The sequence below is a fragment of the Uloborus diversus genome, unplaced genomic scaffold (assembly GCF_026930045.1).
Source record: "Uloborus diversus isolate 005 unplaced genomic scaffold, Udiv.v.3.1 scaffold_12, whole genome shotgun sequence".
NCBI classification, from domain to species: Eukaryota; Metazoa; Arthropoda; class Arachnida; order Araneae; family Uloboridae; genus Uloborus; species Uloborus diversus.
The window spans coordinates 7,512,895-7,538,984 of NW_026557876.1; the positions used below are offsets into that span (position 1 = coordinate 7,512,895).

General features: G+C 34.3%; 1 protein-coding gene across 1 annotated transcript in view; it reads left to right on the top strand.

Annotated features, from left to right (window-relative positions):
* The window catches only part of LOC129232408 (BTB/POZ domain-containing protein 17-like), a gene marked incomplete at its 3' end in the record, with an annotated part of 41,996 nt that extends 16,114 nt beyond the window's left edge, over window positions 1-25,882 (top strand). Inside the window, 3 exon segments of the mRNA XM_054866553.1 lie at window positions 9,128-9,504; window positions 17,726-17,974; window positions 25,740-25,882. Of these exon segments, the coding sequence (XP_054722528.1) occupies window positions 9,232-9,504; window positions 17,726-17,974; window positions 25,740-25,882 (665 nt within the window).
* Between the last annotated feature and the right edge of the window lie 208 nt (window positions 25,883-26,090).

A 26,090-nucleotide genomic window follows, 5' to 3' on the forward strand; every position in this document is an offset into this window, starting at 1 on the left:
ATCACAACAAAAAATTGTCCCTGTGGGAAATAAAAGAGTGCTAATATTTTACTTTCAAGAATTAAAAATTTAAAAAACGTATGGTTAAAGCAAAATTTGCCACCCTTAAAACTTTTGCCGCCGTAGGCAACTGCCTACTCTGCCTATTAGGAAATTGAGCCCTGCTACAATTGCGTTAATTGAATCTCAATTTTGAAAATTCGCCAGGGGAGGACTCCAAATCTATCCACTCCTTAACATTACCAAAAATCTAAAACTGCGGTTTCAACAGATCGAAATTTTTTCCAAAGAATCCCCCCCCCCCTCTCTCTCTCTTTCGCCAACATCATCGAAAATGACTTAAATCTCGCTTTTAGAGCTTCAATTACAAAACATTTCTGGTCGCGAACCCCTTCAAAACTCCCCCCTCCCCTTCATCGAAGATTGGCTTAAATTACGTTTTCGGAGCTTTAATTTCAAAAAACTGACGGTGCACTAAATTTTACCAAAAAAAGTCTACAATTGCATTTTTAAGGCTTCAAAATTTCAAAACCTTTCGGGGAGGGGGGGTTTCCCCCGCATCTCTCGTCCCTTTTAGTGTCAAAATAAATCGTCTAAAACTGCATTTTTCAAACTACAATTTTCAAAATTTTCCCGGGGGAGTGCCCCCAGATCCCCCCCCCCTCCTTTGCGTGTCACAAACAGAAATAACTCACAATGTGTGCTTGAAGTTTTCATTTTGGGAAATTATAGAACGATGATGCCGTCGTGTCTCTTCCTCCCTTAACATCACCATAGATCGTCTAAAAATCTTGAAAACTCTCGGGGGAGAGCCCCCGGAACCCTTCTTCTGAACATAATTAAATATATTGTACGATTGTGTTGGAAACTTAAATTTGGAAAAATTATCGGGAGAGGCTATCCTCCTCTCCCCTTTCTCCCAAACTTAAAATATAGTCTAAAACTGCGTTTTTATGTCTTCAATTTCGAAGTAATGCAAGAAGGTAGTCCTCCGACACCCCCTAATTCTGAATCAGCGCCGTGTCCAAGGGGAGGGTTTTAGGGGTTAAACCCCTCCCTTGGGGAAAAAATAAGCAAAATGAAGAAAATGTATATTTGACTTAAATTTACTTTAATGAAAAAGTTTGAGTTCAGCGTTTTTATTTTATTTTAATTTTCTCTCTGTTTTTTGCGATTTACAACTGCTAAAGCCTTACAAACTGATGTAATATTTCGTAAAAAGTATGGCGGACGAACCGCTGAATGATCTACCAATGCAAAGAAAGAATATTGCTTATTGTAAGGAGCTTATGGTGAATTTGGCATATGTTACATCTATGAAAAGATGCATTAGTGATTGTGCTTGGCTATGTAATTTGCATCTGCAAAGAGCTCTTTCTTGTTTAGTTTATTAAGCATTATTTCAGAACATAACAACCTGATATACATTCTACATTATAAAAGAATTTGTGAAGAGTTTTTAATACTCATTGCAATATGCTATATACTAAACAGATTTAATTAAAAAGAAGCAAGCAAAGTTTGATCAAAGCGAATCTGTGAAACGAAGGAATACTTTGGTAACTTGTACAGCTAGAGGTATCCTTCAAGAATACAGCAGTCCTTACATGTGAATAAACGCCATACTGGGATCAGTAATTTGTCGTAAAACTAAAAGGTGTAAGGGGGTTGAATTCTCCCCCCCCCCCTACTGGTAAGATTAAAACCCCTCCCTTTATGAAAATCTGGACACGGGCCTGTTCTGAATGAATATTATCCTTACGATTAAATTTATATTACTAGTACTAAGGTCTAGTAATATGATTTTCCCTGCTAAACACAAGAAGTCAAATCTTCTCTCTCTCTGCGTATTTGAACTTGAGTTTGAAACAATTAAGGGGTCGCCAAAAGCGTACCCCCTCTCCCTCCAGCTTTTTGACCTAACGACGGCCCTGGTACTCTTTCCAAAACTTAATGACCGTGTCTCTTTTTCAATGAAGGTAACATCACAGATGTCATGGAGTTGGTGTCTGTTTCAAAGCTGGATCAGACGATTTGATTTCTTTTCAATTTTTTATAAATTTTCTGGAAGTAGCACAATTTTACATGATGAATCGTGAGACAGTGATGAGAAGGAGAGAGGTCGAAAATGTTTTATTGCTTGTAACAATTCTGACCAGTATGCTCTTAGTCTTTCATTGATTCATTTGCACCCTGACAATCGGTAAGAACTAGCTTAGAAGTTTGCGAATAACATATTTTTTTTCCCTCCAATTGAAAATTAATATATTTTCTTCATTAACTAGCTTAAGCTGATGAAAAAATTTTCTCATTTCACTTTACTCCCATCTTCTCTACCATTTTTAAACTGATTGTTTCAATTTATCATTAGATGATTTTAATTAAAACTTAATCATATTTACTTTCGTCTATGTCTGATATGTATAGATGGATATTTGATTCGTTAAAGTTCTCGAGTTTTGATTTTCGATGTTGCTGAATAGCTGAATCCATTTTTGAGGATTTCCAAAAAATATCTGTCGCGGTATGTGTGCTCCTTCAATTTTGGAAAACTTGCAGGAGAGCGCCTCCATTGTAACACCTTATTTATCAACAAGAGTCATCTGAAACTGCGTTTCTAGTACTGCAATTTTGAAAAATTTGTAGGGAAGAGCCCCTGATTCCCCCCCCTCTTTCCTTAACACGATCAAAGACAAGCATAGAATTGCGTTTTTGGAGTATCAATTTCAAAAAATTGCCGGGGGAATGACACCGAAATTCACCTTCCACTTACCTTATCAAGATCTATTAAAACTGCGTTTTCAAAGCTACATGCTCGAAAATTTAAGTAGAGTGCCCTTTATGCCCCCCCCCCCCCTCACTCTCGTCAACATTAGTAAAAAATCGTCTAACATTTGGTTTTCAGGGCTTTAATTTCGAGAAAATTCCAGGAGAGCTTCCGAAAAGTAGTATTTTTCTTAACGTCACAAAGGTCGGCTACAATTGCGATTTTAGAGCTTCAATGCTTTGCTCCCAACCATAGATAGCGTTTTTAAGACTTGAATTTTATATACAAATACAAATACAAATGTGACGACCAGCAACAGGCACTGGGCCCAGCTAGGCTGGTCCTAGTCAATTAATTAGTCCCCAATGAAGATCAATGGCCCTCTTAAAGCTATCCACTCCCTTGCTCATTACCGCCTCTTCCGGTAAGCTATTCCAAGTGCCCACGACCCTGCTAAAGTAGTAGTTTTTCCTGATTTCCAAGTTAGCCTGAGATTTAAATAGCTTAAAACAATGACCCCTTGTCCTGCTTTCCCCGCAAAAATTTAATCCATTTACATCTTTCATTTTGATAAATTTAAATAACTGAATCATGTCCCCTCTGACTCTCCTTTGCTCCAGGCTATACATGTTAAGCCTATTAAGTCTGGTATCATAATCTAAATCTGAGAGTCCCCTTACTAATTTAGTTACCCTTCTTTGAACCCTTTCCAATACAAAAATATCTTTCTTCAGATAAGGCGACCAAAACTGAACAGCATACTCCAAATGAGGTCTTACTAAACTCCTATATAAAGGCAGAAGAACTTTCTTAGATTTGTTTGAAATAGACCTATTGATGAACCCAAGCATTTTGTTGGCTTTGTTACTAGCAATACTGCACTGTTGACTAAACTTGAAGTCCTGATTTATAAAGACACCCAGATCCATAACATTATCTGCCTGATTTATGACTGAACCCTGTAAACGATATCTCATACGCTTATTTCCAAGACCTAAGTGTAGCACTTGACATTTCCCTACATTAACTGCCATACCCCATTTATCTGCCCACTTAGTAATATGATCTAAATCCTCTTGCAGCTGTTTTACTTGTTCTTCATTTTCGACAATCCCCATAACTTTTACATCGTCAGCAAAACAATTCATGCTTCCAGAAATATTTTCATTGATGTCATTCATAAATATAATAAACAAAAGAGGCCCTAAAACTGATCCCTGAGGAACCCCACTTAAAACATCACTCCAATTAGAATAACTTCCTCTCACAACTACTCTTTGCTTCCTACCAGTAAGCCAATTTCTTACCCAAAGTAAAGTTTTTCCTCCTATTCCAATGTCAGCTAACTTGCTGAGAAGAGCAACATGCGGTACCTTGTCAAAAGCTTTTTGAAAATCAATATAAACAACATCCACACATTTTTTGTTATCTAAAGCTGAGGTAACCTTGTCGTAGAAATGCAATAAATTAGTAGTACAGGATTTACCTTTCCTGAAACCATACTGCAAACTAGTCAACAGACTATTAGTCTCTAAGAACATCATGATCTTAATTTTGATCAAAGTTTCGAAAATCTTACAAATCACCGAAGTCAAACTTACAGGTCTATAATTCCCAGCAATACCTTTAGACCCCTTCTTGAAGAGTGGCGTTATGTTAGCCAGCTTCCAGTCCTCTGGCACCGTCCCCGAGTTATAAGAAGCATTGAAAATATTCAAAATAACATCCACTAATTCCTCTGCACACTCAACTAAAATTTTTGGATAAATATTATCTGGTCCCGGAGCTTTAGTTGCTTTAATCTTTTTCAAATGAAATAAAACCTCCTCCCTGGAAAATACAAAATCCTCAAGCTGTATAATAGCTTGTGTCTTGTTAGTGTCAACTGTTGAGATACAGTTATCGTTAAACACACTGGAAAAAAAGTTATTTAGAACATTTGCAATATCCCTATCGTTTTGGATTAAATTTCCATGCTCATCAACCAAAGGCCCAATTTGACTGTTTCGAGCTTTCCCGGAATTAGCGTAAGCAAAAAACCTCTTAGGGTTCCCATCAATGTCATCTGCCAGCCTTTGCTCCAATTCCCTTTTCTGAATCCGTACCAAATACTTAAAATTTCGCCTTGCCTTACCATACTGGAGCCTCTCCGCACTCTGACCAGTTTCTTTAAACTTACGAAAAGTGGCTTGCTTATAATTAAGAGCTTCTTTAGTCTCCCTGGAGAACCACATGGGCCAAATTTTGGTACTAACACCTTTTCTCCTAAATGGAACATAGTCCCCAACGGTTTTAGCAAGTTTATCCTTAAATTCCGTCCACTGCTGATCTACGTCGCTATTTTCCAACCCTGACGAAAAAACCTCTTTCAAGCTCTGCCTAAGTGCAACAAAATCGGTGTTTCTGAAATTGGGCACAAACCTAAAATTATCATCTTTGCACACTTCAAATTTAACCCGGAACCTAATGCTGTTATGATCACTATCTCCAATATGCTCCCCTACACTCAACCCCTGAACAAAACTACCTATGTCACAAAAAACTAGATCCAAAATGGCCTCCTCTCGAGTTCCCTGAGTTACAACTTGATCTAAGAAACAGTCACCAATTACTTTTAAAAATTCCTCTTCTTTGCCATTACCAGGATAAAAATTATTCCAATCAATACCCGGAAAATTGAAATCCCCCATTATGATAACGGATCCCTTACTAGACATGTCACTAATAATACGGTACATCTGTTCATCTTGTCCCTGGTTTGAATTAGGTGGCCTATAAATGTTTCCAAAGCGTAGCTTTATGCCCTTACTGCTCATCAACTCCAGCCAAACCATATCAATATCAGTAGGCTTATCATTTATGACCAATTCATTGCAAATAAAATTGTCTCTAACATAAAATAAAACCCCACCACCTCTTTTACCTACTCTATCCTGTCTGAACAAATTATACCCAGCAATATGTAATAACTCTGCATCAGATTCGGTAGCCCATGTCTCTGTAATTCCGATAACATCCAACTTCTCATCCATAACTATGCTTTTCAATTCATCCATCTTGTTCCTAATACTGCGAGCATTGGTATAGAAAACTTTAAGCATGCCTAAGTTGCTTTTATTTAACACCCTGAAATTTCCTAAATTACAATTGTTAACATTACTACTCTTGTTTGTCACTTTATTTCCATTTCTAGCAATACCCAAAAACATTACATTCTCTCGATACCTGGTGCTTGAACCATGCCCCCCATTCCAACTTAGTTTTTTGACTCCAAAGCCCTTAAAATCAATCCACTAACCATTTTGACCCCTGTAGAGCTCAGATGCAGGCCATCCCTAGCAATCCAATCCCGTTTACAGTGACTCCATACATCAATGAACCTGATACTGCACTTTTCGCAAATTGACTTCAGTAGCAAGTTCATACACCTAGCACGTTGATTTAGCCAGCTCCTATGCACTCCATACCTGGGAAGCAAACCAACCACTTGGACATTCGTCGAAAAGCTGGTTGCTTTATCCAACAGGGATTCCCATTCCCTAGAAAACTCCTCATTTTTACTGTGGCCTACATCATTTGTTCCCACCCACAAAGTAACCATGTCCTCCTTATTCAATACTCCCTTCTTTTCAGCAACCATATTAACGTCTTTTACCCGAGCCCCTGGTAAACAACACCTAGCCAACTTACGCTTTACTCTCCCAACTGTGTTACCCACCTCCCTTACCATAGAGTCCCCCAAAATTACACCCTTAGTTTCCCAATCTAACTCCTCATTTGAAACTTCCCCCTGAATCTCTGGAACATTTATACCCTCTACAACTGGCTTACACCCTAATGCTAACTGGGCTTCCAAAACTAGCATCTTAAGTCTTAAGTCTGAGAGTTCAGCACATTTAGTGCAAATATAATCCTCTTCAAAAACAGACTCATTTTCCCCCTTATACAGGCAGAACATATGACATAAATCACAAGAGATCCACCTGTCCCCCTTCCCACTCTTTACCTCTTTCATAATGCATATAACACCCATTTCTACTCAGTGAATATGTTCCAAAAGGCAAAACAGTAAGATAAAAATGCAAAAAAACACAGAATAAATACTAAAAAACAGCAGTAAATAAACAGAGTTGCTACACCCAATAAAGCACACAAGATCAAAAACCAGGAGATCACCACATGTTAGGCTTAGCTCCAAAAAATGCAAAAACACTTCAAGAATACAATAACAGCTTTTGAAAGTTTTCCTGAGGCGAGCCCTAGGATCTCTTCTTTACCTAACATTACAAGAGATAGTCTAATACTTCGTTTTTAGAATTGCAATTTTGAAAACAGAGCCCTCCTTAACACAACGTTAGACTATCTACAATTGCGCTTTTTAAAGTTTCAATGCTGAAAAATTACCGGGAAGGGGCCACCAAACCTTGTATCCATCCAACATCACCAGAGATCGTCTAAAACTGGCTTTAAAAATTACAATTTTGAAAATTTTGCGGGGGAGAAACCCCCGCCCCCCTTATCTAAGTGACAATATAATAAAATTCATATTGTATAGATTTATATTGTATAATTCTAATAATGACTCCATCCCAAGTCAGAAAGTTGAATTCCCTCTCCCTATAATTATTCATACGTTTGAAAAAAAAGAGGTGTAGCAAAATTCAGGGGTACCCAAAACTTGTTTATTCAAGCTCCACGTTGTAAATTTGGGAAAAAAAGACGGGTCAACAATCCAACAGTATTTCAGTTCAAATGGTATTTGTTAGCGCCCCCCCCCCCCCCCTCGTGAATTTGACTGGAAATTAAACACTCTAAAAACTTTTATGTTTAATCCGATTCGAAAGCGAGAAAATTTTTGAGGGGGAATTTGCGCCATTGAGCTTAGGGGGGATGGGCACCCCTGGGGGGGAGGAGGAAGCTGCTTCGTGCACAGTCGCAGTTGAGAGAGAAAAATAAACACATTGAATGCAGAGAAAAATACTATAGATAGAATAGAAAATACTATAGAATATACTAATATATATAGAAATACTATAGAATATATCAAACAAATTCATTCTTAAACTCAAGTTGGCCGAAAGTTTACTTTGTCTCATTTTAATGCCCTCAAAAGTGTTCTCATCTTACCAGGCTGTTCTCTTCTCTATTTTTTGTATGAAACTAATCTTATAGGCTTATTTTTTCACGTTTTATGATTAATGCTTCCCCCCTCCTCCCACCACCATACTCTCAGCAGCAAAAGTCAGTTTGTATAGATATTATTGAAATATTTTAAAATACATAAATATGTGTACTATATTAAGTGATTGTATAAGAAAAAAAAACAATTATTTAGTAAATAGCAGTTTTGACATGGTAAAAAGGGACATCCGCAAGTGATATCATGCCTTTAGAGGGTGACAAAAGTGACATCACAGTTATTATAACAGTATGTATGACATGTGACAAGGGAAAAGAAAGGCGTAGGGTGACACTTAGTGACAAAGAGGGAAGACTCAAATATGTTGAAATTGTGTGACATTTATGGACAGCTCAAAAGTGCTCCTTCAAAATGTCTTTTTACTCCTTCAAAACTCCTCCAAAACTCCTTCATTTTATTTCTAAAATTGAGTACAAACCCTGTTACTGTATGTACATAAACATGGACATGATTTTTGTTGTTTATCAATAGAATATGCATTTTGATCCCCCCTGGTAAAATTGGAAATGACAGGCCTGCCTCAACTTTAACCATTGACAAATCCAGGATTTTGTTCTGGGGGAGGCTGAGGTCGTTAAAATTTTATGTCTCCTTGACATCACCAAAGTTCATTAATGTAAACGAAGAGTTTTTTAAACCAGCTATCAGTATCCGCTTTCTCGGGGTGAAAATGGCGAATGAAATTTTCTGTATCCCGCTTGAAATTATCAAAAATTTGGTATTCAGTGGTAAAATTTAAATGTCAGTGTATATGGGAAAAAAAAGTCATGTATTTTAGACACTATTGCTAAACAATTTGAAAGCAAAACTTTTAATTCTTGTTAAGGATGCTACGTATAGCAATTGTAGGTAAAATAAAAGGTAGAAGAAAGAAAAGTTGAAAAATCTTAAATAGTTAAAAACAGCGAAAAACTAACATTTGGAAAACTAACATTCCTGTTACGATCACAAATTTGTGTATCAACCTTAAATAGAGCGAAAACAAATTGAATGATAAAGATAGGACGGATGTAGGGAAATATATTTTTGTTTGAATTTTACTTTTATATACATCTAAAAAAAAAGAACTTAGTTCTGATCTGGGGGCGGCTGCAGCCTCATAGCCGACCCCCTGAATTCGCCACTGACTTTAACCATATCGCACTTCCTTCTTCTTCCAGGTTAATGATTGGGTTCATGTTGCAAAGTCATATCTCGCCAATCTCGTATCATTCTCGGACAGAGTCGCTGCAAGATAATCAAGATAGACTTCCAGATCTTCAGCATGCTTTTTAGCAGGGCCCAGAACTTCAGTGCGGGAAGCAGGCCAGACCCCCTGATCCCCACCACTTCGGCAGGACGTACGGAAAATCCTTCCGAGGGCCACAAGCTGTGCGACAAAGAGCACGAGCAGCAGATCGACAACTCGAACACCGTCTTGGAAAAGATAGCGAGTCTGTACGCGGAAAGACTGCTCAGTGATATTACTTTGGAAGTGGGTGGCAAACAATTTGCAGCCCATCGCCTTATACTTTGTGCTTCCAGTGATGTGTTCCAGGTATGTATGCTATGTTATAATTCAATGGAATTCAAGCGCTAGGGCTGCCAAAAATACCTTCTGGAGAGGATTTTTTGATCAAAAATACCTTCTGGAGGGGTTTTTTTTGATGTAAAATATCTAGTGGAGAGGGTTTTTGATGAAAAATACCTTCTGAGGAGGTTCTTTTTTTGATGAAATATACCTTATGAGGAGGGTTCTTTAGATCAAAAATATCTTCTGGAGGGGGTTTTTGATCAAAAATATCTTCTGGAGGGTTTTTTGGATCAAAAATATCTTCTGGAGAGGGTTTTTTGGATGATAAATACCTTCTGGAGAGGGTTTTTTGATGAAAAATACTTTCTAGAGAGGGTTTTTGATCAAAAATACCTTCTGGAGGGGTTTTTTGATGAAAAATATCTAGTGGAGAGGGTTTTTGATGAAAAATGCCTTCTGAGGAGGTTCTTTTTTTGATGAAATATACCTCATGAGGAGGGTTTTTTTAGATCAAAAATATCTTCTGGAGGGGGTTTTTTGGTCAAAAATATCTTCTGGAGAGGTTTTTTTGACCAAAAAACCTTCTGGAGAGGGTTTTTTGATCAAAAATATCTTCTAGAGGGGTTTTTTGGATCAAAAATATCTTCTGGAGAGGGTTTTTTGGATGATAAATACCTTCTGGAGAGGGTTTTTTGATGAAAAATACTTTCTGGAGAGGGTTTTTTGATCAAAAATATCTTCTGCAGGGGGTTTTTTGATCAAAAAATCTTCTGAAGGGTTTTTTGATCAAAGCAGCCCTTTCATATACATAAACTACTGTATTAGAATTTGCATTCATGTTAAAACCAATGGCTCTGGGGGTGTTTTCACCCCCAAAACCCCCACTTTGCTGCGCTACTGAATTCAAGCAGTTTATTGAAGGGCCCTTGGTTTGGGAGCTCACGGAAAGTTACTGTGACCTTCCAAAGATTTATTCAACAAATTTTGTCTAATGATTTGCAAGATTATGATCATTTGGCAAAATTTTCACAATTCAACGAAATTTGTTGCTCCAGTCGATGAAATTTGGAGCTACATTTAGCAAAATTATCATCTTTCAGCAAAATTTGGAGTTCTATTCAGCAAATTGAGAATTTCCCCCCTCCCAAAAATTTCAGCCCAGGGCTCCTTTGAGTTTATTTAATGCATACCACTACCTAGAGATGGGAAGGATCGAAAAAAACCGAAAATTTTGGAGAAAAGACTGATTTTTTTGCTTTTTTTTTACGTAGGTGATTATTTCCAATCGGGGGAAATTTGAAAATTTTACCAACATTTTTCTCTGTTTGCACTTATATTATTTGCTGCTTTTCCTGCTGAAACTATATATACACGCAGGATTGATTAAATAATATCTTATATCTTTAAACGAGCAATTCTTGTGGGTATGTATATATTTCTTATCTCGGAAATGGCTCTAACGATTTGGATGAAATTTTGGATTTAATTGTAGTTTTGCATTACAAGTTCACCTACATCAGTGTTTTTTCTGTAAAAACGCGATTTTTTACAAAAAACAGTTTTTTAATATAAAGTCAAATTGAGTTAAGCCTTGAAGTAAACTGTGAGTTGATGCATCAGGCAGACGATTTGCAACCATAACAATGAAAATTTGTCTCTTCTCGCTTTAAAGTTTTATACTTGCTTAGGGTTGCCAGGCTTGGCTGATATTGGCCACTTTGGCTAATTTCAAACACACTCGGCTGAAAACAAATTCAAAAGCATTATGTAAGTCGATGAAAGGCTTTTTTTTTCTTTTTTAAGTGAAACTATTGCTTGACCATCCTATTTTATTTTATTTAATTTATTTATTTTCTTTTTACACTTCAAATAGTTTAACATGTTTTTTAAATCACGCATCTAAATTTTATTTCGAAGAAGTGTATGTCTTGAGATTGTTTATGTTTTGTTGAGACAGTTGTTATCATTTGTTGGAATGGTTTGTGGATCATCAGTTTTGATGGATATCATGCTGTATGTAGCATTTTCTGGCGTAAAAACTAAAAGTACTTATTCAAAAAGAAAATCTCGATTGGGATAAAATCGTGAAACGCATCGTAGTATGAAAGGAAGTATTCGGTTAAAAACCGATTTCACCATAGCAAAACTAAGGTCAAAATATTTTAATTACTGACAAGAAAATGGTATAGTGGAAACAAACGTAACAGTAGTTTAAAGCAAAATGTTTATTTAATTACATTCAGAATCTTCTTTGTTTGGTACTTTAGTGTTATAAAAAGGTCGAGTACATAATACAGTGAAACCTCCGAATAGCGGACAGTCAAGGGACCAGAAGTTTTGTCCGTTATTGGGAGGTGTCCGCTATTAGGAGGAACTACTTAATTTACCTTTTTCAAAATGGACTGTTGTTCTCTTTGTAGAACACAATCGAAACAATTGCGAAAGGTTTACTACATTTTACGTCAAGTGTAATTAATCTGTTTTTTCTTAATAAAGGTATACTGACAGCACACACTTGTCTTAAAAAGCATTTAATCAATTAATATAAACAGTTAAAACAGTTTGTCATCTCTTTTTTGCATTACCAACGGCGGCGATTCGACGGAGCAACCCCCCCTCCCCCCCTACACACACTTTTTATGGTTAATTTATTTATTTTATCTCGAGGATCACTATTGCATGATTGACAGTTGGCAATATGACCTTGAATATGGGCAAATCTTTTTCATGTCTAAAAATTAAACAACCCAGCGAAACCACGGCGCCATAAAGCCGACTACTACCGGCGCCGGTCTGCTCAATTGCATCTCCCGAGAGCCCCAGTTAGAAAAAGCGCCCAGTTTCTTCTTTTTTATCTTAACTTTGAATAGTTATTGTGTACAAAATTCATTAAAATCTTAAGAAAAACGTTCGTTAATTGTTAGACTGACATCAGTTTTCACTTATCTGCTTCAATACTCTCAAAACTAGCCGTTACAAAATTATGACTTTTTTTCTTTTTCATTTTTTGCTGCCCGCAAAAAGTACAATACCTTTTAGTTTTTTTTTTCTGCCCCCAACTTTTAAGCCCCAATCGCTGCCTCTGCCCATTACCAAGTTTTTAATTCCAAGAAACAGTGATAAAGAAATGACGGGGGGGGGGGGGGGGAGTAAGTTGTGGAGGATGAAAAGCTTTGTAAGGCAAGCAGTTACTAAGATATTCTGTGAAAAGAAAAAAAACGGAAGTGCTACGATCGCAAGAAAATTTTTTTGTGAAATAACTGTCCGTTATTCGGAGTGAATTACATGGAATGGCCTATATTGAGGGACTGGGACTTGCAAAAATGTCCGTTAATTAGAGGTGTCCGTTATTCGGGAGTGTCCGTTAAGGGAGGTTTCACTGTATTTCGTTAACGTGAAGCTTTTCAAGTATATTTGGAAAAGTATTGAACCTTAAAAAAACACAATTTGACAAAAAATTATTCTTTTAAAGCCGAGCGAGGCTCGGTCTTCCAGGTACTAAATAATAAAGTGGATTGTGTTAAACAATCCCATGTATTTTTGTTATAAAGCATTGTTTTTTTTGCTGTAATATAAATTGTCCGGATTTCCGTTTATCGGGATTGCATTCGGTTCCAATTAATCCGGATAAAAGTTATCCTACTGTACTTAATTTAAAGTGCTTACTATTTACACATTTAGTAATTCTGAAATTCCTAAACTCTAGCACCTAGCCCTTATAGTTTTAAGAGAATGAATTTGACTTCATTTCCATAGCAGCTGCTTTTCTTTTTGTTTAATAGCGATAAACTTTGCTTAAGATAGTCATCACAGCTTAATTAACCATTACTACCTAAATATCTTGGTTTTGAACTTTTACTTTTGTCTTGATTACATTATCACAACAAAAAACCCTCAATGTTGTAGATAAAGTTGGATTGCCAAAGAATGTAGATAGTGAAAGGCGCAAAACGTTTCTGATCAATTTGGTATTCCAGCAAAGATTTGTGTCCAATATTATAAAAAATATTGCATGTGGTAACTAATAGTATTGAATCTTACAGAAAACATGCCATTATGATACAGTGAGTTTTATAGCTGACTAGCTGCATTGCCCGGTTCACCTTGAAAATAAACACTGTTCAAGTGACATATATTCAACAATCAGGCTTAAATAAATGAATTTAAAAAAAAAACCATATTGTAAAATTTCTCAATGACGACAGACATTGAAATACTTTCAAGAAATTAAGTCGAGAAAGATGGATTCAAAAAGTGTAACCATGGAAACAGAAAATAAAATAAGCTTAAAGATTTAAAATGCGAATGAAAATGGTTAACAATTTGAATGGACATCAGATTTTTTAAACTTGATTTAAAAAGGCTTATAACTTTTTTCCTTTCGAGATAGAAGCTTATTTTTTTGACCATCGGTCGAGATGGATCTGGAGTAAAAAAGTCACTTTTTCAATGGTGTCAAAAAGAAAACTGTGGGACAATTCCATCACTTTTTATTGATCGATTTAATGAAGAAAGTAATGCCTAAATTTCAGCTAAGCCTGAAAAAATTCGAGTTAAAAACACAAATACCTCCCACCGTAAGTTGGTTAGAGCATTGAAACAAATTGCGTAGAACGCAAAAAATTCCACCCTTTCTAACGATATATAATAGGAATATGTGTAAGTAATTTTCCACCTCCTTATTTGGGAATTCATGGGAAAATTGGGCCTAAATTGGAATAAAAAAGAACTACTCAGCGAATTCTTTTCGAACGGTTCCGCAAACCTTTCTGGTGCTAAAAGAAAGGTACTGTGAAAATTTCAGCGAAATCGGCCTGGTAGTTCTCTAGTTTTGCAGACAGACGCTATTTTTGGAGATTTTGTTTTATACTAAGAGGTACCAATTATATGGAATCTGACTGTGTAACAGGGTTCATACGCTCCGGGAAAACCTGGAATTGTCAGGGAAAATGACACAGGTCAAAATGTCGGGGAAAAGTCGGGGAATTTTCCAAATTTGCCCCCAAAAAATTTTTTCCCAGGGAATTTTGCTCTGCGAGATCGAATCTTCATTTTTATCGATGTTTCTAAAAAAATATTAAAAATTTTGAGGCAAATTGATGTTAGCAATAAAAAAAAGTGGTGACTCAAAAAACTTCCGCAGTCGCCATTTTTGACTCTCAACAGTTCCCAAGAAAAAAATTCTTCGGGGTGAACAGGAGTTATGCACACACTCAACAGGGAAGATGACAATTTCCTGCTTCGGAAGCACAAGCCTGAAGATGGGAGGGTCGATTTGGGAAAATCGCGTTTTTGATCGGAAAATCTTTTCAGCTACAAGTGAACCGTTGTCGCCATTTTCGGTCATTCACAAGACGGAAGTAGACACAATCCTTAAATGCTTAAGTTTTCCAAAGTCAAAGCAGAATTGGATGTGTTCTTTAATTGCAAAATAATAAAAAATAACTCAAAATGTGCTGCAATTTATTATTATTATTATTATTATTTTAAATAATTTTCTTGAGAAATGACAAATTTTGTTCTTAAAACCTAATCTTACCCTTATTGCCTTGGACGCACATCTGCTAAAAACTTTTCAACTGAATTTATAGTTTCATGAAGATTTATTTATTTAATTTTTTAAAAAAATATTTTCATGCTCCAAATTCAAAAAATTATATCTTATTTTTTGATGTAGTCACCATATTTGGTCATTCCCAGGATGGAAATACACAAGACTTCTTAAGTGCCTAAGTTTCTTAAAAAGGCATTGGATGTTTATTGCAATACAAACTATAGAAAACAACGCAAAATGTGCCCTTTTTTTCGGGTATTTCGTAATTATTTTCTGAAAAAATGCAAAATATTTTATCTTCAGAACATGTTTTTAAATTATAATTGATTGTGGTAAAAACCGACTATTTTGTCTTAATTGTAGTTTATTAAGGATTATTAATTGGTTATAACTACTTCTATGCTACAAATTTAAAAACCTACTTATTACCTTAAATTTTTACCTTAGTCGTCATATTTGGTTGTTTGTGCGATGGATTTTTGTGCGTGGATCAAAACGTAAATTTCCAAAAACAGGTTTCTTTTGGGTGTAGCCGCCATATTTGGTAACTCCCAAAATGAAAGTACACAAGACTTTTGAAGTGCTTAAGTTCCCGAAAACGGCATTGGATGTTGATTGCAATGCAAACTATTGAAAACAACACAAAATTCGCCTTTTTTTCCAGATAATTCATAATAATTCCCGGAAAAATGCAACATTTTATCCTCAGAAATTTTTTTTATTCTAATTGAGTTAGACGCTTATGTGCTAAAAACTGACTATTTTGTCTTAATATTAATATTTAAGTATTATTAATTTTTTATAACTATTTTAATGCTACAAGTTCAAAAATCTACTTATTATCCTAAATTTTTCACTTATTCGCCATATTTAGTCGTTTGCACGATGGAAGTAGACGTAAATTTCAAAAACAGAATTGGATGTTTATCTAATATGTAAACTATTGAAAGTGAAATAAAATGAGCAACAAATAATGAATTTTTAAAAATTAATCTTCTAGAGAAGAAAAATTTTAATGTTAGCATCCTTTAATATGCGAAAGAAAAAAAAAGATGATTATTGGCATTGGCCTACGATCGGCGGATGCTGATTTTTGTTATTTTGCATTATATGGTATGCCGAGCAATGCAACAAGTTAATCATATTTATGCTAAAAAGTAGCTTTGTATTTTGCTCAATATTTTTTTTTGTGTTATAAACTAATAAGAAAATAAAAAGAGAAGAATTGTAAACCAAAAGCGTATGCTAAAAGATTGCTGCGCGACTACAGCAAAACGCTAATATTACGCATGACACGTGACTTCGAAGAATCGCTAAAATAAGTTGAAAATACTTTGTTTTCAACATGTAGTAAACCAATTAAAACAATTTTGAACAAAGTGTTTCAAAGAAACTTAAAATTTTGAGGGAGTGAAAAGAAAGAAAAAAAATTTAAGTTTTTTTTTTTTTTTTTCAATATTTTCAAATCTAAGTTTTTTTTTTTTAATCTAAGGGGAAAAGTTTTAGTTCTTCCGCATTGCTACTTTAAACAATTTTAATTATTTTAAAAATATTACTTTTGGAACTTAATTTTGAATGAAGCGAGTAACTTGGAATTTTCTAAAAAACAACATGGAAAACCTGGAAAAGTCAGGGACAGGGTTGGGTTTTTTTGCCGGCAAAAAGGTATTTTTGCCGGGACAGTGGAAAAAACTATGGCAAAAATGGAAAAAAACGGCAAAAATGGAAAAAACGGCAAAAACCTAATTGCAAATAAAGTAGCATCATATTGTTAATCAAGAAATAGTGACAATATAATATAAATAATGCACTTTAATATTTTACTTATGTCTCTCCATATTACTTCTAATTTATAATGTGAAAAATAAATAAAAAACAAATGTTGGGATTGCAAAACTTAAGATTTTAAATGTTTGCTAAAACAATTTTTTCAGAATGAGCCAATTTCTTCAATGCTAAAACAAAGAATGTTTACTTAAGCTTAGTAAATTAATAAAAAGTTTGAATTCTAATTATATATATATATATATATATATATATATATATATATACACATATTTAATTAATCACTTTTTTTTTGATCCCACTAAGATTTTTAAGCTATTTAATTAAATCTAAATTAAAATTCTAAATTAAATTCAATCTAATGATATTTCAATCTAAAGAAATATGTATTTTGCTTTTTAATTACTTTTATTTCTTTAATTTTATAGTTGCATCTTGATTAAGTATAATTTATATAGATATTTAGTATTTTGTAAAAAATGCTATAATAAACAAGCTAATTAGATTTTCATTGTAAGTTAATTATTTGTCTTAGATGTTGCAAACTGAAATTTTATGTTAGTTTAAAAATTTAAAAGTAAAAATGCTCCATAACTTTAAAAGCAAGTTAAACCTTAAATTTTTTAAACTATAAAAATTAAATTAAAATTTTTTTCAAAATCTTTTTATGCTTTTACTTTTATATAATGGGAAAAAAAAACTGTCCGTAAGTTAACACAAAATCTATTTTTGCCACTTAGGCAAAAACTGGCAAAAACCTATTTTTGCCGTGCGGTTTAAACCGTGGTTTTTTCCATGTTTTTTTCCGCCCCCGGCAAAAACTTGCCAACCCTGGTCAGGGAGTTTTTTTTTAACCACAAGTGTATGAATCCTGGTGTAATTAATTTTCTATCATATGTTCTACAGGTGATGTTGATGAATCCAAATTGGAGCGAATCTCAAGAGACCAAGATCTGCCTCCAGGAAGATCCAGCTTGTGTGCTAGTGTTCCCAGATTTTCTCAAGTATTTATACACTGGAAAGTTGCATATAAACCACTTCCTGGTCTTACCTTTAGTGACTCTAGCCGACAAGTACAATGTCAAAGACTTGGTCCATCTGTGTGTGGATTACATGTGCAGGCATGTTGTCTCTGCGACTCGACACAACCAGTTGGTAAGTCTTTTTATCGTTTGAAGCATTTTGGGTGCTTTTCCAACGTTAAAGCTCTAGATTAACGGTTTATTTCACTGAAAATGGCTACAAAAAATCAAGTCCTAGTCGTCAAAAGTAACGATCATGTGTTGCTTTTTTTGTTAAAAATGATAATGGAGCTGTGACAAAACGCTTCAGATCCTATCTGAGCCCTTCTCTTGAAGCCCTCATAACAGGATTAGGTTTTGGACTGTCTAAAACTGGTTTAGGACAGAACAGGTGGTTTTTACCATCCAAAAGTGTCCAAAACTCTTTAACTGTCCAAAAGTATGCTAAAGCTAAATGGGTGCAATCTAATCAATTCATATTTATTGCAATATTCGTAATGCATAAATAAGGATATTAAAGAGGTTTAATTAATGAGTATTTGATAATATTTTTCTCAAATGTTAATTTAAAAAATATCTTTAAAAAAATTGCCGATAACTCTATTACACAGACATGCTACTTTTTCGCGGAAACAGAGATTTCCGCTTTTTTTACCTTCAATTTCATCATTCCTGAGATTGATGCAGATTTGCATTAATATTTTCATAGGGGGGGCGGCATTTTTTTTCCGAGTAATTTGCAATATGAATCTTTAATATTTTTTTATGTGTATCAAAAATATCGGTTGGTGTTCATTGGGTCTGTGGACAATTTCTGAAAATGTGGGTGCACATGTTAAAGGAAACTTAAAAACTGCTTAACACTGCTTTTTCATTAAAAAAAATATTCAGTATTCAGGCATAATAAATTTAAGAAAAAAAAAACTATTTAAACAAAAGTTTGATTGTATTGTCCATTACCATCTGAAGTTTCTAAAATCTTTGAAAAAATAAAATTGGGAAAAAAAATGTAATTGAATTTGAAAAAATCAATGTAAAAAATACATAAAAACAATATTATTTGAGCTCCCTGTTTGAAAGTATATTAATTACTCTCAAATGTTAATTTTCAACGTTTTATTTGTTATGCGTAAAGTTCAGCTTTTTTCTTCATCAAGCTGTAGCATGATTGATTACATAAAAATTCCCTTCTGTAACAGTTGGTAGAGTTATGAGAGGAAATTCACAATACTGCCAAGACAACAAATTTCAGTTCCGTTAACTCAAAGGAATGTGCAATATTAAAGTGCAAAAAAATTAAAAAAAAAAGTTTAATTTTTTTTAACGGCTTAGTCAAATAAGTTTGCACATGATGTTTTAACGAAAATTATTTTTTAAACCATAGATTAAAGAACAAGAAATTGATGATCAAACACTTTTATTTTAAAACTAGTGCTCCTCTTTTTTTAGTTCATATTTTTAATATAATCTTCCTGTAACTGCAAAAAATTGTAATTTATTGCATTTAAGTCAATTGTTGCAGTTTATTAGGTTACTTTTGCACACATTCATAAATGTCAAAAAATTTGGTTTATGGCAGAAAGAAAAAGAAAAACCCTCACGGATACAAATTGAAATTTTTAATGAAGAATTGAATTTCTACGTAACTAGGATTAAAATCAGCTGCATAAATAAGTTACATATATATTTATACTTGAATGTTCACATTCAATAAATATATTAAATGGTCAAGAAATAATTTTGACACATTTTGTTCTGTTTTTGATATTATCTCATAAAATATAGTTTCTCAAAAAATAGTTTAGGATACTTTCGGATATAAGGGTTGTGAACAGGATAGGAAAACCTTGCCAACTTTGCTTTCCTTTGCACACATGCATAAACATAGGGAAATTTGGTTACTATTATCAAGAAAAAAAGAGCTAATGTGTGCATCACATGACTTCCTTTTACTCCAATTTAATGTCATTTTTCCATTATTGGCAATTTTAATGTGATTCAATAGTTTACTCTCTAAATATCACCAACAGTGACCAGATTTATAAAAAAAAAATGCCAAATTTGTTGGCAAGTTGTAGACAAAACTTGGCGACCAAAAGACTGGCGATATATTGCCAAGTGTCCACCAAATAGTAACTCCACTTGAGTTTACATCGAAATCAACAATGATTTTCCCCCCAAAAAGGGGCAAAAGACTCCCTTAGAAACATCCGAATGCAACCAAAAAGGGAGGTGCACAACTAGACCCAACTAGGAGTCTACGTACCAAATTTCAACTTTCTAGGACATACCGTTCGAATAGAAAATTTGTCGTAACTAACTCGGGAAACATCAAAATGGATATTTCGTGTGTATATACGTTCTTAGGCACTTATCCACGTGGTGGTCAAGTCGAAAAAAAAACTTAACATTCATTTGGGGGTGAGCAAAATGGAAATTAAGGTCGATTTTTGAGTGAAAATTTTTTTGCGAATACAATACTTCCTTTTTTGTAAAAGGAAGTAAAAATAATGAAAATAAAATTAAACTCATGCATACAAATTGAGATTCTAATCAAGAATTCAACTTCTGTGTAACTGGATTAAAATCAGCTGCATAAGTTGTACGTTAACATTGAATAAATGTTCAATATAAAACATTACTTTGATACATTTAATTCTGTTTTTATGCTTTCTCGCAAAATACTATTTCTCTAAAAATATAGTTTTGGACAGGACAGTAAAAACCAGGGTTTTCACCGTTTATTTTTACCGTAGTGTCCAAAACCTTGCCAACCCAGCCTCATAAGTGTTATCTTGTTTGTTTGTTTTTTATTTAAAGGGATTTTTTTTTTGTTTGTTTGTTCATTTCAGTAACAAAATCAACACTTCCTGACGTTTTTTCTACAACTCGTATTTAAAAAATGGTCCACTTTTACGATCATGAGTTTTCTTTTCTTTTTTTTTTTTTGGTAAAGGGTTCATTTCTGAGTTTATGACCTTTTTTAATTTCAAACTCACTAAAAAATAATCATACCGGGCGACAAGCATTTTCCCAATAAATAATTGACCAAAACCTTTATGCAATGGGGTGAAGAAAGTCCTCTTGCAAGTTTTAAAAAAATATTATGCTAAAATGGATTGTTAAGACTACAAATTTGAAACCTTGTGAACCCCCTTTCCCCCACTCCACATCATGGAATAACTGTTATACTCAGGATTAGTTTCATATTGTTAATACTTAGACCTGGTAGCGACTTCCTCTTAAACAAAAAAATGAACCCCATTAACTTTTATTGTGTTTGAGATATTCTTCAAATGATTAAGGGGCCATCCATTTCTTACAATTGCTTACTTTTTGACCTTGTGACATCCCTGGAAATATGCGTCTAGGGCAAGTTGTTTTTTAAAGCATTCATAGTTTTATTCATAAACGGATGGTGCAACAAAAATGTGGGAGTGTTGACAAAAGAAATGTATGGAGTTAGGTATGGCCCCTGAACCTTTTTTTTTTAAATTGGGCTGGAGTTAAAAGCTTTTAACATTATTGTTTCTATGACCTCCAAAAAATGTAGAATATAGCCTCAAAATCATGACGAATGGCCACAGAAGACTTTCCCCTACCAATTCAAAGTTCAATTTTTACTTCCTTTTACAAAAAAGGAAGTATTGTATTCGTGAAAAGATTTTCACTCAAAAATCTGCCTTAATTTCCATTTTGCTCACCCCCGAATGAGTTGTTGAATGAATGTTGAGTTTGTTTTTCAACTCGAACAAACGTGGATATATGCCTAGGAACGTACAGACACCCAAAATATCCATTTTGATGATCCCTGAGTTAATTACAACGCGTTTTCTCGTGATGTCTGTATGTACGTTTGTATGTGCGTATGTGTGTATATATGTCCGCATAACTCAAGAACAGAATGTCCTAAAAAAATTAAATTTGGTACTTAGACTCCTAGTAGGATCCTTTGCCCCTTTTTGAGGGGAAATCATTGTTAATTTCGATTCTGTTTCATGTTCGCATAGAACATTAAAAAAATTTTGTGTGTTTCGGGAGGGGGGGGGGGGGGGCACATGCTAGATACACCACTGCTGTATGAGCTCTCACATTAGTTTTCCTTTAGTGATAATTGGCTGTATTAATTTTACAGTGGAGCACCGTTTATATGTTTCTCTTTTATACGTTTTTATCAATTATACATTTTTAAAATTGGTCCCTACAGAGTGTAATCCACATTAACCTATACCTATAATAAGTTTTCTCATTTGTACGCTTTTTTCATACAGTCCCTTCAAAAAGGTATAAACGGTGCTTCACTGTATATTCATACATAAAAATTTAAAAATATTTTCCTTTTGTTGTATCTTTATATTAAAATATATATCTAGTGATATTTTGTTTGTTATTTTCGTACATTATCATAATCTTTTAAGTTGTTGTTAATATTACTAATAGAGCAAATAGGTTATTGATAGGGAAAGGAAAAGCAGCGTTAAAAATCCCATGCAGCTCTTTAACTTTTACATATTTTTTTTTTTTTGAGTTTTTTTTACAGTTATGCCAGCTAAGTGAATGCAATCAAGTTGTTTTCTTTCTTAAAAAAGTACTTTGAAAAATATTCTGGTACAGTAGATCTATATCAGTGGTGCAGCATGAGGGGAGAAGACAAGGCTAGATTAAGGCATGGTACATGGGGCACGGTCCCCGCCCACTAATTCTGTAGGTAAGAAAAAATAATCCCTGTAAAGGTTTAATATCTTTCGCAAATCCCAAAACCATTCCAAGTTCGCTCAAAATTTACTACCCTACTGAAAGTTATCCAAGGGTGCCCAAAGGGGGGGGGGGGGAGATTATGGCGCAAGTTGCGCCATCCAATTTGGGGGGGAGGGTAAATTTAATTTATTGATGAATTTTAATTCTAATATTTATTTTATTTTATTCTGTTTTTCGTATTTAATTTAATTTATTTAGTTAGTTTATGTCTGTGTGTGTGTGTGTGCGGTATGTCATTGGCATAGAACAGAACTTTTCTGACAAACTAATAATGATAATAATAATTAAAATTAAAGAAATAAATAATAAAAAAATATTGTAAAAAATAAAATTAAAAAAGAGAGCTAAAAAGTAAAAAAGGGAGAGAGTGTTGAGAATTTTCCTTTTTTTTGTGGGGGGGGGGGGGGATTTGCAGCATCGAACTTGGGAGGATGAGCACCCCTGACAGTTATACCATAGATAATTTCATATTAATGACTTACTGCAACGGGCAAAGTTTGACGACATCTTACATTATCATGTTTAGTTAGTTATCGAAAAACTCTTACACTTCTATTTTTACTTCCTTTTACGAAGAAGGAAGTATTGTATTCGCGATAAAATTTTCACTCAAAATTCGGCCTTAATTTCCATTTTGCTCACCCCCGAATGAATGTTGAGTTTTTTTTTTCTACGTGACCACATGTGGATACATGCCTTAGAACGTACAGACACCGGAAATATCCATTTTGACGATCCCCGAGTTAATTACAACGAGTTTTTCTCGTGACGTCTGTATGTACGTGCTTATGTGTGTATGTATCTCGCATAACTAAAGAACGGTATGCCCTAGAAAGTTAAAATTTGGTACATAGACTCCAAGCGGTGCTAGAATTTGGCAAACATTTGGCAATGTATCGCCAAGCTTTTGGTTGCCAAGTTTTGTTGCCAACTTGGTGACGAATTTGGTGATTTTTTTTTTATTTTTTAAATCTGGTTTCAATTTGGTCATATTCAGAGAGTTAACCATTGAATCTCATTAAAAACTGCCAATATTGGGAAAATTTATCTGTATAAAACGTTTTCTTTGCTTGGGTTTGCAATAAACTTGGGGTGAAAATATTTAAAGTGTTTCTTTGCTCCCTCCGAGGCTTTATATTGGAGTAAAAGGAAGTCATGTGATGCACATATCAGCTCGTTTATAATGCATATAATTTGTAATGTAAGGTACCGCCAAATTTACTACAGATATATTAATATGCGAGTATAAAAATATTTTACTGCTTCTCCATATAAAATAAGATCAGGAGAGGGGGGGGGGCACCAAATAAATTTCATGCCCAGTGTCTTCAAAAACTTTATTTGGGCCCTGGGAAAGTGGATTAACGTCTCCAGAGCTCTTCTTTTTAACTCACTTTCGAGCATTGATTCGGTATATCATACCTGCCAAGCCTTCGGGATTTCCCGGAAGTTTTACGGATTTTTATGTCCTTTTCCGTTTTTCCGGTTATGAGCAAAATCTTCCGGATTTTTCACGTTTTGTAGGAAAAAAATAGTATCTCGCCAATTTTGGCGCTAACGATTCTTTTGTGGAATGCGGCACCGCGTTTTAGGCCAAGTAACCAAGGAAAGGTTGCCGTAGGAGAATAGCAGAAGAAGTGAGGCAAGATTATGACGTCACGGAGTGATACAGCGCATGACTTCATTGGGATCCAATCAAAGCGAGCGTCGCGCCTGGCAATTAGGGGCTCAATTTCGGCGCTGATTATCTTCTCGTTCTCTCAGTTCGAGCTGTTTTTGCTTTGTTCTTTTTTTAAAATGAGTACCAAATGTTATTTCCAAACTTTTAAAGAAAGCAATAAAAGTAATATTTACTAAACGAAAGTAAGTTCAATTGATATGAAATTCATAACTAATATATTGTTAAATGTAAAGAGGGTAGGTGTCCTGTTTGATTTTATTTTGCGTTAAAATCTTGTGGATAAAAATAAAAAAATCTTCCGGATTTTTTTTCTCGGAGGTTGGCAGGTATGGTATATTATTTACGCTTAAGGACAGTCATAAGCCCCCCCCCCCCCCACACACACGCACAGAAAGTAAATTTTGGCTGTGTGAGTAACATAAAGTAGTTAGTGGGCCTCAATGGTGTTTTCTACAAAACTGGTGGGCCGCACAACTAAAAAGGTCAGGAACCGCAGTTGTAGTGCATTTCCCGCAGAAAATATTAACTTTGTTTCTCATTACACATTGTGATTTAAAATTTGTTTATAATTTTTTTCAGTTAAGAAAATTTATTTTTTTATTATTACCGTTTATATTTGCATATAAGTCGAGAAATTTACTACGAAGAATGAGGTTTAAAGTTAGGGGGTCAACTTATATGCAAAGCAGAATTTCCGAAAATATCCCTGATTTTTTCTTTAAAAAAAACACTCAAAGCCTAAAACATTTTCCCGGTTTTAGCCCATCCCTTTTAAGCAGATGCAAAAGAAGTAAATACTTAAACATTCTGTTATGATTTTACATGGTCTGACTGTGAAATAAAGACTAAATAATTACAGTAAATGGCCGACTACGCGAAGAAATGTGTAGGAATCGTCATATTCGCAGATATTCCTGTAGAAGCGAATTATTGCTCATTTTTTAAAAATAATGTAATATGGCTACGGCATAAAATTTTATTATCATAAAATCAAAATAAAAGCAACAATTTTTTAAAAATGTTAACAGCAAACTTGAACCATTTACAAAAATCGCGATCGCAAAAGTAAACCCTTTTGGAGCAAAATAATAAAATCGGACCTTTTTTTTACATAAAAATTTTCAATACATTTCATTTTCCTCCTTTTAATGACGTTTAAATTCAAAATTAGAGGCAACTACCTTTTTTTTTTTCGAAAAGTAGGGACTCTACTTATACATGGGTTTTTGATTTTTTTCCCGATTTTTCTCCTAAAAGTGGGAGGGGGAGGGCACTTATAAGAGAGTATATACGGTAATTAAACGTCTCAAGTGTTGAAACAAGAATATGAACCTGAAGCTTTTTAAAATAAAATGAAATCAACCAAATATTCGAGTCTCTTGCACATTTTTGTTTTAGATCATTTGTTTTTCTCATTTTCGTAGCGATGTTTTCTCTTAAAAATATCTTTGTTTCATAGGTTCTGTGGCTTCAGTACACATTGAACTGTAACCATAGGCTAGTGTATAAAGCTTGTGCTAGTTTTATCACTTGGAATTTCGAACTTGTTGGTGAGATGGAGGACTTTGGCACGCTGGAAACGGATGTTCTCGTTAGTTTTCTGCAAAGATCAGACTTAGTTATAAGTGATGAAATTTCTGTTTATCAGTAAGTAAAAAGTTTTTTCTGATTTTTTTTCGATTATACTGATTCAAACACATAATTTTTAATCATTCATTACTGGTATTTTTTAAAAAATAAAGCTTATTTTTAAATAAAGTTTTAAAAAAAACTCTGAGATTGAACTGTACTTTTAGTTGCTACAGTTGCA